The 15646-nt window shown below is 38.1% G+C and overlaps 1 protein-coding gene across 2 annotated transcripts in view; it reads left to right on the forward strand.

Moving 5' to 3' along the window:
* Positions 1-12420, forward strand: part of PPP1R12A (protein phosphatase 1 regulatory subunit 12A) — a 216381-nt gene extending 203961 nt beyond the window's left edge. For both annotated transcript variants that reach the window (XM_084624137.1, XM_084624136.1), the window contains 2 exons: positions 3408-3458; positions 10239-12420. In XM_084624137.1, the coding sequence (XP_084480263.1) occupies positions 3408-3458; positions 10239-10325 (138 nt within the window). In that variant the 3' untranslated portion in view covers positions 10326-12420. The remainder of the gene's footprint in view (positions 1-3407; positions 3459-10238) is intronic.
* Positions 12421-15646: the final 3226 nt, after the last annotated feature.

A 15646-nucleotide genomic window follows, 5' to 3' on the forward strand; every position in this document is an offset into this window, starting at 1 on the left:
TGTGTTGCTCTTGTCTATTCCACATCCCACCCTCCTTCCCCTCTGTCAGAGTTGTCTGGCAAGAAGAAACTGAGGGTGGGGGAGCACACAGCTCCCCTTATACCGTGCCAGGCAGGCAGGCACCACTCCAGGGGTCGCGGGGGGCACTCCCTCCCTCCCACGGGTACTGCTATGGAAAAAACTTCAGGCACCAGTGCACGTGGCAAGCACACACACCTATTGTGGAATAGACATGAGCAACACATCTCGAACACCAGTTACAGAAAAAGTAATAGTCTTTTCTTAAGTTTTACATTGATTTATTTTTGAAAGCAGTTATTTTTTGTACATAATTCTACATTTATAAGTTCAGCTTTCATTATAAAGAGATTGCACTACAGTACTTGTATTAGGTGAATTGAAATATACTATTTCTTTTGTTTTTTACAGTGCAAATATTTGTAATGAAAATAAATATAAAGTGATCACTGTAAACTTTGTACTCTGTTGTAATTGAAATCAATATATTTGAAAATGTAGAAAATATACATTCAAAAATATTTAATTAAATGGTATTCTATTGTTTAACAGTGCGATTAATCGTGATTAATTTTTTTTAATCGCTTGACAGCCTTACTAATAACTGTTGTCAGTATTTCTATTAACTAGTGAAAGCTGCTAAAATTGCTGTTTAAGTGTTACTTCTGTAAATTGTGGTACAGGGAATCCAGGGTTTTTTTTTTTCCTCCGTGAGAAAATAGTAACGTAGCTGTAACTGTATTTTGTTTGTTTTCTAAAATGTGCTCCTGCTACAGTAAGAAGCTTGTTGTTAGGGACACTTCTGTATCATAGAAACAACTTTCATTTTCTGGACACTTTTTATTCATCAGAATTTTGCTATTTGCATAACAGACAATTTACTAGGTCAGCCCAATTAAGAGCCCCTCTTGTGTAGCTTGGACCAGCATAGATAAAAAGCAATTATATATTTTTTAAAAAACATACTTTATTTAAATTGAATTGTTTTATTCAAATAAAAAAACCTATTTAAAACTAAATTTGAAATAGACATTCTTTTTTAAGGCCTAAACTTACTATAATCTATTAAAATAATTTAAATACAAAATAGTATTAAGTAGTACATGTTTGCCAAATTTTAAAGAAAGACATACCACTGAACTCTTGGAAGTCACTGGCAAAACACCTCAAACTAGAGTTCCTTGAAGAGCTAAACTAGCTTTCACAGCAGTAGCCTCTTCTGTAGGTGCAGAGAGAATATTTTCTTCATTTCAGTTTATTCAACTAATTCAGTTCAATGACTAGTTCATTCCAAGTTGAGACACCAATAGGAAGCTAAAAAAGTAGGAAGGCTTGATTTCCTCTTCTAGCTATGAATACAAATTAGGTGAGAAAGCATGAGATCTACTAGTTCTAAACTTTTGAAGGACATGGTGACCGTGGACACTGGGGAGGGCCAGTGTTCTGATGTGGCACCAAGCATTCTTTCATGCCAGTGTTTGTTTGGCTGGTTCTTGTTCACATGCTCAGGGTCTAACTAATCACCATATGTGGGATCAGGCAGGAATTTTCCCCCAGGTCCCCTGTGACCTTGGGGGGTTCGCCTTCCACTACATGTGCATGTGGGTCATTTGCCAGGATTATCTGGGTATCCACTACATAATTTTACCCGCAATTGCGGGACCTCGGGCGCTGGTGCACCTCGCTCCCGCCTATTCTCTGCCTGTGACACACAATAGTCTAGTCTCCTGTGGGCTGTGATGTTTTGGTTGTTGGGTTTAGTATGCAGGTGCTCAGTAGAGGTAGATATACAAGAGGTCAGACTACATTATCTGGTAGTCCCTTTTGTCGTTAAACTCTGATTATGGCCAGAAACAATCAGTTCAATTCATTAATTAGGCATAATGCTTCCTTTGTTTAATAAATTAGTTTTAAATGCAAAACATGTTTTTATAAACTTTTAGATAATCATCATTTTTAACATAAACATAAAAATGAAGAATGTGATTAAGCATCAATAAGCTGTTTTTAAGTAAGTCTTAAATGAACATATAGATATAGCATATTCCCCTGGTTTCCAACCAATGAAAATCAGCCTGTCTTTTGAAAACATAATGAAGTACAACTGCGAAACACAATTAAAATTATTTTAAATCAGTGTTTCCTGCTTGCCAATTTAAATCATGATTGAAATTGGTTATTTAAATTGCTTTGATTTGAATCAATCCATCCTGGCTTGAACTGTAAAAACTTCATGAAGTCTGAACTGTACTTAATTGACCTCTAGTTTCTAAGAGCTCTGGTAATAAATGCTACCCTTAAAAACTAATAATGAGTAACTTGGGTTTGCTATTTTCTTGGAATTGTTTTATTTGGCTTTGTTATTTTGCTTTTGTTGTTCACCTGCTTACTGCAGTTAACTCACTGGTACAGATAACTATGCCCATTATTATCTGTCAATATCATCTTAGAAAAATACAATTCTCAACTCAGAAGACTTAAGTAGAATAAACTAAAGATACTAACAACTGCAGTAAATGATTACTTTGCTAAACCTTTAAAGTTATTTGCTAAAATGGGGAAATATGTCTGGGGAAATAACTACACTATGATTAAACTAAATTCAAATGGTTTGTATCTGAAAGGTGACCGGCAAGAGTCAGTGTCTACTGGGCGGTATGATCTAACCAAAGTTTTACACACCTCAGTTAATGCTGCTTGCTGTTTTGCATAACACCATTGTATGCAGATATAAATGTACACTTTGCAGTAATCTGTTGCTTTTGCCTTTCACTCTTTGAAAAATTGGAATGTAAAATATTCAATATGGCAACTGCTTTTAAATAAGACCCACTGCATTGTCTTACACAAGGAAAGGAATCATGATATCAAGTCTGTTGCCTGCATTGTTAATCTAGAATATATTATGGGAATGAACTTTAAAAAAAAAAGTGTCTTAGGAAGATTCTGAGAGGAGACAAACATTTCAGCTATATTTGCTTGTCTATGAAAGCCTATGCTTTTGTGTTTTTTGTTTCTTTTAATATACTTGTTTGTTTCTGATCATTTTCTGCATTTCTTGTATGTTGAACGATCACAGAAGTCTACCTTAGGGAATAAATCTGAACAAAGGCATACTTATACCCTGTCCAAATTAATGTACAGGAAGAGATGGGATGTATTTTGAAAAATTTAATGAATATCTTATTCTCTCTTCTGTCTAAATTTTTAAATTGTAATGTGAAAAAATTTTCTACACATCACTGGCATCACAAGTCTCCTGTACACTCTGTGCTTCAAGTTGTTTGGTCTTTGAAACTTGACATGTATCACTATTTTCACCATATTTACAAGAAGTATTAAAAATGCAATTTGCATTGCTTACCATTAACTCCACTCCTTTGATCTAGGAACGAAGAGCTCTAGAAAGACGGATATCTGAAATGGAAGAGGAACTCAAAGTAAGTGCGTCACACCATTTGTGACTAATTCTGTTTTAAAAAGAAAAAAAAAAAAAGTGTTGGTGGTTCACATTATTTATAAGGTGGAAGTTTTCCAGCTGTTGGCAATCTCATTGGAGAATAGGCAAATTCATCATTTCCCCGATGCAACCACAACAGAATCTCTTGTGCAGTAATCTGCAATTCAGTTACTGCTCTGTTTCCAAAGGATATAATAGCAAAGGGTGATTATTTTTTTTTAATTTATTTTTTTAAGAAGGTGGCTGAAATTTACAAGTTTAGGTGGGAGAAAAGTCAAAGGTTTCTAGGGTAGACATTTTTTAACTGAAACCAAGGGGAAAAGTGAATCACTTTTCGAGGCTGAGATGGTATTGTATGGTTTTCATTCACTCTTACAGTAGTGCAAAACAGAGGATTGACCTGTGAAATTTTTTTTTAAAAATAAGACTTTAACCTTGTAGTTCTAGAGTTAATCTCTGTGATTGGTTTTCTTTTCTTAAGTTGTGATATGATTTGAGCTAAATAAGGTTAATCCAGGGAGTTGACCATATATACATTTTTCATTATATCCATGGACAAAACTCCAGAAGTGAGCCAACCAAACTGCTGATAAAATTAAATCATACCAAGGAAGCAGTTGGAATGTGGTGAACTAGAAAACGTCTTTGGACGCTATAATTTTAGAGGGACCCCCCCAGTCTATTAACAGCCAGTATTCGCTATTCTGTTGCTAAAGGGTTTCTTCTAAAACACATTTTTGAGCGCTCCCTGCTGCTCTGCAACAGCACTCTCCAGAAACTTTTTTTTTAAATGCATACATGGAGTTCTTGCTGACATAATGGATGATGACAAGCAGAGAAGTATACAAAAGACAACCATGTTGTTTTATCTGCATTAGATTCAGAGCCGAGTACGTGTGCCTTAATGGAGGACAAAATAATATTTGGGACAGAAAGCAAACTACAGCAAGGGAAAAATTTTCATTCTTCTAATGATGGGGAATTGCAGAATAGAGAATATCATGTTGTGTTATACTTGTAGGTTATCCTTAAGGATGGCTAGAGGGATAAGAGAAATAGAGAATACAAATATATTACCAGTTTTGCAAAGTTGTTTGGGTTTTTTTTGCAGCTACACATTAATGTTTTTAATTGTAAGATTAACTCTCATCCTATTTGTTTGCTGTATTGTCACATAAAAGTATATGTTAAGCACATGATTATTTGCAGATTGCTGAATGGGAAATTTAGTCCATGTAATTAGAATTTTAAGTAAAGAATTCCAGAAATAACTCTTTGTTAATGCATCCTGAATTGTTCTGGAAAGCTGTGACTAATCACTGGCTGTTCTTAGATTACATTTCAAGAATGTGCCACTTTTTGATCCTTTCCTTTCACAGTTAGTTATCTACTTTTAACGTGACTGTCTCTTTTGATTTGTTCTCTTTCAGTTCTCCTTGTCATACTATACTTGCTTTTCTCTTGTTTTCACTCCTGTTTTTTATGATTCCTGCAGATTCAATCTTTGAGACATTTAAATGAGCGACTGCTGGCTGAGAATAGGGCCTTGACCAGAGTGGTTACAAAGCTCTCAGGGTCCTGTAGGCAACTACGTTCTGTGGACTTGTAATTTCTTCTTTCTTCTTTTTTTCTCCTTTGAGTAGCCTGGCAGGTGTTGAATTTTAGCTAGTGCTTTGGCAGCACTTTTCTATTAATGCTTGTGTGTCTGAAGATTTACTTATTGCTTGATTACAGAAGTATGGCTTATGCATGATGTCCAGTGTCCCAGCTCCTGTTCCTTATTACAGACACATTGGTAGGGTTTGGTATTATCCTTACTAGCATAATATCTTATCAGTTTGCATTCAAAGATGAATCAGAGGACAGTTCAAGAAATAGGTATTTCTTGTCTTGTACAAGACTTTTGATTGTAGTTTATTTATACTTTATGTAAAGATGTGGTGCCCCAAAAGGCATGGTTGTTCATGCAGGACTTGAACTAGCATTAGGTTTCCTTTGTTTTGATCTTTATACAAAATGCAGAGTTTGACAATTGACCTCAAAATTTCCAACATATTAAAATTAACAGTAGAGATCTTCCTCTCTCTGCAGTTAACTTTTTATAAGATTGACCCAAATCAAAATTGCCCTAGTGAATATCTGAGTAATGATTTCAGGATTGTGGACTTGATTATTTGCATCAGCTATTCTAGTTTTTACATTCCAATATGTAGAGTTTTGGTATGCAAAAAAGTAATCTTTTCTTCAAAAATGTATTTGAATTTCAAGCCTTATGTATTTGTTCAAATACTTTGTTTAGTTCAGGTATGGCTCGGTTGTGCTAATACTCTTTTTATCAAACTAGGTTTAAAATAAGCTTGAAAATCTGTAACTGTAAACCAAAGGAAATCTGATTGTTGATTTGAAGATTACAGGTGTTATACCTGTGTGAAATCCAGTTACAGGGGACATCTGTGAAAAATCCATTTGGTGGCTACCTTTTGAGAAAACAAAATTTGACCCATTCCCCTGCTTCTTATCCACATGCCAAATCTTTCAGCCCACTAACCCTTTGTCCTTCATAGAAAAACTATGCATGGCTGAAGCTCTGAGCCCTGTGGATCTGGGCCAGATGAAAATATATTTAAAAATAGAATTTTTTTTATGGCTAATGGCCCTTCCACCTTCCTCATTTTTGCACGCACGCACCTTCTCTCTCTGTCCCAGAAGAGAGAGGAGGGACGTATGTGTGTTTTTTGGTTCTGCCTCAGGCCTCAGAATTTTCCATTGGGGGGTTGGGGTAGGAGGCTGCACATGCTCATGAGCACGGTCTGTTGCAACCTTTGTTTATGCAAAACTGTTAATCATTTATGGGTTTGGTTTTGTAAAAATCTGGGTTTGGCTACTAAAAGATGTGCTTAGTGACTACTGAATGACATTTTGCATCAACTAGACCTATGCAAAACTACCCACAATAGTATAACAAGATATAAATAGTGCATGTTATGGTCTTGCTTATTTAAGAGACCACAGAAAGATGCTCTTGTTTTTCAGGGAGAAGTAAACGAGAATTTAAGCTTTATATGTATAGTGAAGGGTTAACTAAAGGCTCAGCTACACTAGAGAATTTTGGAATTTACACCACCTGTTCAAGCACCTGAAATGCTAGTGAAGTGTTTTAGGGCAGATCCTCAGCTGGTGTAACTTGTCAGAGCTTCATTAGTTATACCAGCCGAGGATGTGCCCCCTTGTGTTGAAGTGGTACGTGGACATGTCGCCGGAATTTCTAAATCCAGTAAGATTGCACTAGCCCCAAGAAAATGTTGTGAGTTGTTCTGCTTTTGCTGGTTCACGTTAAACCATTTTAGCATTCATATACACAAGGAGCACAGAGTTGCAGTTAATCTATTTCAGATTGTCCTCCCAGATCAATCCCATAATACTCATATCTATTACTGCCGTAATACAGAACACTGGTGCTGTCACCTCTCCCATTCAGTATTTGGCTGATATATTCTCTACCCATTACTCCTTCCTGTCTTGGGTAGTAATGCACGAATAGCTTCATCAGAATAAAAACTATTAAGGACAGTTTTTGCCAACTATGTAACTGCATAATAAATAGATTGTATTTAGACAAAGCCCTGTGTTTGAATAGTGTTTTTTCATCTGGATGGAAATTCACTAAGGGGGAAAAAAGCTAAAGCTCGTGTGTGCTCACATACATTAATGCTGGTAATAACTGTAGCTCCCTCATTAAGGAGTGAGTTGGCACAGGACTGTGGAGCTGGAGCCCCATCTCCCACACACCAGAGATTTGTACAGAAAATAAAAAAATAACCATTTGTGAAAACAGACCAAGCTCCATACGCACACCAGTAACTCTCAGCTCTCTACGGTACTTATCTCCTTCAGGTGCACTGGTGCCTTCTGGTCAGCCTGCCATACCACACTCCCCCAAATTTGCCTTGAGGACTGACTAGTACATTTGGGGACATGGAGGAATTGACTAAGCCTCATGGATAGGTCAGAGAGACGTTCTTACTCCACACCTGAGCTTGCATTTTTCTGCTTTCTAGATCCTAAAGAGAAAACTATTTAGTTTCAAAATAAGAAGCAGCGAAACCATGTAAAACAAAATTTTCTTTTTACAAATATACGAAGAATAAAACCAAGTGTCTTACTTCCTCAAGCACAGACACTGAGGTTCCATAGGATTCTGGGCCTAGAAGCCCAGAGCAAACTGAGCAGCAGAAAAGGTAGGAGCGTGGTAGTCCTTGGCCATTTCATCTATATTTCACTGTACACTGGTCCCCAGATAGGACAGAAACACTGGAACAAACCATGTTACAGTGGTACAGAGATATGTCCATACACATAATACATACACCACAGTATACTAGAGATAATATTGCATTAAAAAAAGACACATTAAGAGTTAACGTTGCAAAGTCAAGTGCTCAAAAGTCCTAAGGCTCCTGCCTCATTCCATGAAAGTTTTTTAAGTATTTCCTTTTATCTTCTCCTTTGTTCAGTGTTCAGCCCCAGCCCTGATTTAACACATACCATTCAAACCCTGATCTGAAGATAGAATTATTAACATCCTCATGGGTGTTTCTGGGGTTCTCTGACCATAGCATGAGAGTGCTTCACAAACATTAATCATACCCCTGTGAGATGAGGGGTTTTCATCCCCATTTTACAGCTGGGGAACTGAAGCTCAGAGAGATTAAGGCCAAAATAGTAAAGTGCCTGCTAATTTTGGGTGCTCAAGTGGAGAGACATGGGGCTTGATTTTTCAAAGCCCAGAGCATTTTATAGTTGTGTTTATGATAGAAGCTCAGCTCCCATTGACTTCAGTTGCAGCTGAGAGTGCTGAGTACTTCTGCACATCAGACCCCAGGGTCAAAAATGCGGACACCCAGAAAATGATGAACACACAATTAGTGGCCAGCTGTGAAAAGTCTGGTTTTAAAGTGTGCATAGCCTCACACAGGAACACTGGCAGAGGCAAGGATAGACTGTAGTTGGCATTCAAGTTCCTTAATCATGATGAAACCATCTTTCCTCTTCCTGCAATGTCCTGCTGCACACACCAAGCACCTTCACATTTCTGCAAATGAGGCAGGGATCCTATGGATACTGTAACTCATTACACAACTGTGATTCATTCCCTGGACAGGCTTATCCTGTGCACTGGAGAGGCAGGGGTATTATGGGGGCGGGGAAATGTGATCATTCTGTGCAGATTGTAATACATACGCATTGGGGGAGAGGGGAGAATTACACTGTGTGGGCAGCCTAACTTTTGAATGCTTGATTTTGCAGGCTTAATGTTCTTTTAACATATGGGGTGGTTGTGTGCACAACTTGCTAACTTTTTTTAAACAAAAAAATCATGTCGGAACTGTATTGATTGGGTCATCAGCAGGGTTTGGACATTTAGGTCCAAAGCACAGAGCTCTGATGCTTGAGGTAGCTGTTAGCAGAAATAGGCTGTTATCTTCTATGTCGGGTGAGGACACGCAGTTTGCCAAGAGTCTTCACAGATATTTTCTGACCACAGGTGAATGTGGAGACTGAGAACTCCTGGGATCAATTTCTAGTTTCTGTAGGGGAGTGTTCTCTGTAGTGGTTATAGATCCTTGTGATCCTAGCGCATCCTTTCCCTCTGATCCTGTCCCCCTGTCATCCCAGCTCCTGCCCTGCTCCCTCTCTGTGCCTGTCCACCCTCCCTCCCTCATCCATTGGTTCCTAACCCCCTCTGTGCCTGTGCATCTCCCAGCCTTCCAGGTAACCTTTAATTCTGGCATTTTCTAACTTTTGAGTTTTTGACTTTGCAACCTTAATATTTTTTAATGTTGTTTTCCTGGGTGTATGTACACTCTGCTACTTGGAAAGCTGAGTGTGGAACCATGGGATGGGTGCTCCGAAGCATAGGTACGGCAGCGATTGAAGGTAGTGCTACAAGACATGCTGAAGCAGTCTTGCCCACTTGCTCAGGGTTCAGCTGATCGCCATATTTGGGGTCGGGAAGGAATTTTCCTCCAGGGCAGATTGGCAGAGGCCCTGGGGGGGTTTCGCCTTTCTCTGCAGCGTGGGGCACGGGTCACTTGCTGAAGGATTCTCTGCACCTTGAAATCTTTGCAGTCTTTAAATCACAATTTGAGGACTTCAGTAGCTCAGACATGGGTCAGGGGTTTGTTACTGGAGTGGGAGGGTGAGATTCTGTGGCTTGCGTTGTGCAGGAAGTCAGACTAGACGATCATAATGTCCCTTCTGACCTTAAATTCTATGATTTTATATTGCTCAGGCTGGGTATTATGGAAAGCTGGAACCAATGCAGGAACGAACAGTAATAGAAATGCTTAGCTTTAATATTAAATCTTGATGAAATAATGCAGACTGCTAGTGTAGATGGGCCTCTTGAATAGTAAGAATCGATAACCATCATATTGGTTGTGCACTTGGAAGTAATTAAAACCTTTATAACAATTCAATCAACATTTCTTTTGCACAAAAGCACCTTGAGCAGGATGAGGCCATTTTTTCTGGCTTCTGAATTTTAGTGCATCCAGTGCTAGCAAAGGAGAACTTATATACCATAGCCTAATTGTTTCATGCCAGAAGGCCGAGTGCTCTAAACCAGTTTATTACTGAAGGAATTAAAACAACTTCTGTGACTAAAGGTTCTATTTCTGATGTCTGCCTTGTCTAGTTTTGTTGCCTTTGTTTTAGGTTATACCAGCAAAATAACCATTGTGCTTCCATTTTTTGATAGATGCTACCAGACTTGAAGGCAGACAACCAGAGGCTAAAAGATGAAAATGGGGCCTTGATCAGAGTTATAAGCAAACTTTCCAAATAAAAAGGTTTACTACAGCAGCAAAATGGTATTGCACATATCTAGTAACTCCAGTGGACCATGGTGTGGCAGTCACTGGAAGCTTGGGAAGATACCTTGGAGACTGTCATTTTCAGATATCCTGCCAAATGCCCTCTTACCTGTGTTCTTTTTATCAGGATCATTGTTTCATGTTAAAGCGCAGCTGCTGAGAAGATAAAATGACTGAGAAATCTTGTTTACAGCTACAGCATATGAGGAAAGTGTTCAAGGCCAGATATGCCTCAGATATTTAACCAGTAAGCCTTAGTTGTACATAAACACTTTTGCATCAACGAAAGCTTTCAGCTCTCACAGAAGACAGTTACTCATGTTGTGCCACAGTTCATAGTTTTTCTATACTCGGTTTTTTCTTTACATCTAAGTTTGGATTTGTGTGTTTGCTTTTAATTATTCATGTACCAGTTTTTTCTTGTACAGTGTTTTCACAGCTTTATCATTTGCAGAGACCACACAACCCTTTAAAATACATCTTTGTGTTGCTAACTAGAGCTGTATTGTCCAACCACCTGGAACATGTCTGGTGGAACGTTTGCTTTCACTGTTTGTGCAATATGCATTTATTTCCTATACAAGATGCTTTAAAGTCCGTTGAAACTAGAGTTATTTTACAAGTCCTGTTTTCTGCCTTTATTGGTCACTTTAATAAAAAAAAAAAAGTTTGTAATGAAACATGTTAGATCCTGTAATCTTCACATTCATTTTAGCAGGTACTGAGTGATGCTGTATATATAAATGTGTACTGTTTTGATTTTCAGACCACCACGTGGCATGCTTGAATATACTTTCCTATTGCAAATGTCTGTTACTGCAAATTAGGCTACTCCAGAATAGTGTGTTTAACAAAGTTCATTAATTTTTATGGTAAAAAGAATTTACACATTGTACGGAGCCCTATTGTGACAAAAGGTTTGAACTATAAAATACTTTTATTACCTTGTTCCTCCCATTTTTTCAGTTGATAGTGTTCACCATAATAAAAGTTGCATAAATATAACTGCTTCACTACATTTCACACACCTGTATTTATCTGAGTGCTGTCCAAAACTGTTGTGCTAGCCAAAGTAACGTTACTAAATCATTTGAAAAACCTAACCCATTACACTCACCATGTTTATATGCACTGTTATTGCCATGTGAAAAGGCATCTGAGTTGATACCACCATCCTGTTCAGACCATTTTATACATTTCAGTGGCCTTTTTTAAAAAAAAAAAAGTACTTAAGTGAAGATTGCTTTTGTTAGAAACAAACAGCTTTTATATTTTCACTAAACTATACATGACATCTTATTGGCACATAGACTATTGCCTAATACCACTGAACAGTTCAGCCATTAAAATAAATTGTACATTGTAAAGCTTGTAGTAGCTATTGTATTATTGGTTATTGTATACTATATTAAATGTGAATTTGTACCCCTTCATTTAAAAAGGTCATTGTGTTCTACTGCCTACTTCTTGGGGAGGGGTTTTGTTTTTTTGGGGTGGGGAGGTTTTTTGTGTGGTTTTGTTTAGTTTTATTTTTGTTTTGTTTGGTTTGGTTTTTTTTGGTCAGGGGAACATGTTCTTTCAGTTGATTGGTTTTTTGAAGATGTGAGGTTATGCTCTTACTACCAAGCTCAGGATTCTTGATTTTAAAGGTACAAGGATAGTTTTTGAGATAGCTTGTTGTAATTGATCTGTATGAGAGATGGGTCTGAATGTAGGGAACTACCATTGTCTTACGCTAACATAAAAGGCAGAGAATTGATCAGTTTGAATGGATTCAACATGTTCAGTTCTGTTATGAGACACTTAGGCATATTCTGGATTATATTTGGTAAAGTTTGGGTGCCTGTGAATGAGTAAATACGTGTTTCTAATATTTTAGTGTTTTATATTTAGGTTATTTATTCTTTATCTAAAAAACGAACAGCTACTGTGCTATATTGATTTTATTGGTAGTACTGAGCAGACCTTGTATCTGCATGAAACTAGTTGCAAAACCCACTCTTTTGGAAAAATTGTATTTTGACATATACAAATAAAATGAATAAAAGCTATTTTAAATGTGTGAAAGTTTTACTGAGAATATTTTAAATGATGTTATGAGTTTGGTATTTAAATTCTTCAGTGGGCATTTTTTCATTCATTGCTTTACTTGGATGCAAAGTTCAAGTGCTTTTCAAAGATTGTAATCTAATTGTGATTATTTGCACATCATTGTACATGCACATCTGTAAATGCACCAGTAAAAATGCCATATTTATGCAATCTGTAACAACTTGGACAAATGTTTATATATTTTACATAAACCTGTCTGTATGCAGAACTTAACTGAGAACCAGTTTTTTGTGCTATTACCACAGTAAAATACAACCCTGACTCTAATAGAGTAGGTGATGAATTTAATTGATTATTCTGTAGCACCAATTCATTTCTCCATAAATGTTTTCCTAACTAAACTTTGCTGTAGATAGACAAACCCCCAAAAGTGAACTTTAAACAAAACACCACACCCCAACCTGCAAATGACAGAACTTAAAACACAGTTCTGCTTTGGAGGTCTGCTTGCTCATTTGGCGCTACTGGAATGGGAAAAGCACTTCATTGCTTGTTGTACCTGACTGACTAAACTTACTATAGATTTTGATGGTGCAGTGAATGACATGGAGGAGAAAGGAATTCAAAACAGTAACTCATATTTTCAGTGGACCTGTTCCAGGGTAGGGAGAGAGCTGTGCCAGAGTTAATATTGAACATACATGGAAACAGCTGGTGCTTGAGATTTAGAGCAGCACAGGAATAGGATAGCACGTACAATCCACGGCACCAATTAATGTGGCCCGAACACCCAGCAAGGATGGAACCAGAGTTTTAGAAGGAGTAACCATGTATGAGGATTCAGACTAGATAAATAACAATTGGAGGGAGTTGAAAGGCCAGAAGGGAGATCTGTGCATGTAAGAGACTGGGTATCAGTTCCTTGGTTCAATCCCTGACTCTGGCTTTTGGCTAGAGAGCTAGAGGACTGAGAATTGGAACTCCTGGATTCTAGTTCCCCTCCCCAAACCACCCTTTGTGCTTTCCTCAATCCCCACCGCGCACACACCATGCAGCCTTCTGCCACTTCCTCCCTGTACCCAAAAAAGACAGGTTAGTTTTCAGTTAACCACCATTCATTTTCCCTTCTGTCTTTGTGCACCCTGCTCTTCTGTTTCCAGTTCTTTCACCTACATGAAATCAAAAAATCACCCATTCCTATCTCACTGAGCTTCTATTGACATTGTCTGCGCTGGCATACTTCCATGCAAAACTCTGCTTTGTGCTCCAGATTGTAAAGCCAGATCTGTTCTATCCACGTTACAGACCTACTGGGTCTTCATATTACCTATCCCACCTCATTGTGCAGCAGCTGTTTTTTAAAGAAAAGGGACTAAAGCAAAACAAATGTACTCTTATTTGGAGACAAGGGGTAAGCATTTGTGTTTTCAGTTTATAAACTGGAAAAGTATTTGGGTCAAATCACCACTTTAAACATGGGGAGGAGGGGGGGTCAATTGACCCCTGCATTCATATGTCTGTGGACAGAGGATACCGAGCTTCGGGTATGTCTACTTTCAAGCTGGAGGTGTAAATTCTAGCTTGAGACATACTGTGCTGTGCTCCCTCTGGTTGAGATAGTGTGCTAAGAGTGTAGCTGCAGGAGGGAGGTATGCCCTGCATATGATCCTGTCTGAGACCCACAGGTATGTACTTGGTGGGAAGCCCTTGCTCTGCCCCAGCTACTCTCCACCTTTAGCACGCTAGCTCAATCTGGGCGAGCAAGGGTGTCTCTCCTCAAGCAGGAATTCCAAATGTAGATCCACTGATCCCACATCTCCCTTTGGGTGTAAGGAAGGGGAGTGCTAACTGCATGGGATCCTCCTTTTTACCTTGCTCCTACAGAAGTCTTCCACATGTCTACTACAGGAATCTGGCTCTACCAAATGGGAGAGCTGCTGTCCCTATCCCTCATAGCTTTGATCAGGAGGCTTTCATTCAATAGAGGGGACACTACTTAATTTCCAACAGGGTGAGCATAATCATACATATGAAATCTCCACAGTGTTGAGAGGAATGAAATGGCAGGGAGCAGCTGTCACACCACCGTAGAAGTTGAGAATCTCTGTAGAGAGGCTTCTGCAAGTGTCCTCAGATCTGTTAGGCCAGTATGCTGAACCCCTATGCCTGTTCTGTATAGGGAGAGGCAGCAAACCCATCTGTCAGAACAAGAACCAGTTCAAACATGGAATTCCCTGCCCCATATTTTGTGTCCCTGGCCTATAAGGTTAGTAATGACATACATTTTATCTTGTTGATTTTTTTTCATATTTGGCTGACACTTTGCTCTGAGGAAGGATGTGGTTGTTCACTTCTGTTTGAAAAGGGAGGGCCACTTTAAAAGGTACCTACATTTTTACTAGATTGAATAATTTCCCTCTCTTTCAGTTGGAGCTTCCGTGTACTTGACTTCATGATGCAGCATGAAGATCGTAAACTTTGTTCTTTTATTACCCATTTATCCACTTGTCAAACTGGAAGTTGTGCAACAATTTTAATTTCTTTGAAGTTAAGCTTATACAAGTAGGAAAAGCAGCTTTTCTGTTGCACCAAACCATAAAGATGCAATTCACTGTTGGACCAGATGTAAGTACCCAGCCAATACAAAATTGTGTGTGTGTGTATTATGGAATGTTGTATAATGCTAGGACTCCACCAAATAGGGTTGTGACAATACTCTTAAGAACATAAGGTTTCCAAATGCCCTTTGGGGGTTTCTTCTCATCTGTACATAATACCTCTTGAGAGACATGTTACTTCCACAACATCTAGCAATGCTTCCTTTGTGTGTGGCTTAAGAAAAAGACATTCTTCAGTTCTAAGTTAAATTATACTTAAATTCTATAGAACTTTTCTATAAAATTTTATAACTCAAAGTTAGTAGAATACTGCTATTTTTTAAAAATCTTATAAGAATTATCTTTTCAAAAACCTAAATAAAGTGAACTTCTGTAGAACTCTTGGTTACATCTAACATTTATTGGACATTTTCATATGAGAATACCTAGACTACTTTTGGGGGGACAGGGATGACATTCACCTATTTTACGTATTTTTTAAAGGGGGTGGTGTTCACATATACTGAGTTTTAACATGTAGGTTGAGAGAGATTGTGTTTCACCTTAAGCCAAAAACTACAGGTAGTAGGGAAAAGTGTTAAGCACTAGAATTGGCCAGGGAACAGGTTTTTGTTCCATAATAG

Source organism: Lepidochelys olivacea (genome assembly GCF_965140295.1).
Source record: "Lepidochelys olivacea isolate rLepOli2 genome assembly, chromosome: 1".
Lineage (NCBI taxonomy): Eukaryota > Metazoa > Chordata > Testudines > Cheloniidae > Lepidochelys > Lepidochelys olivacea.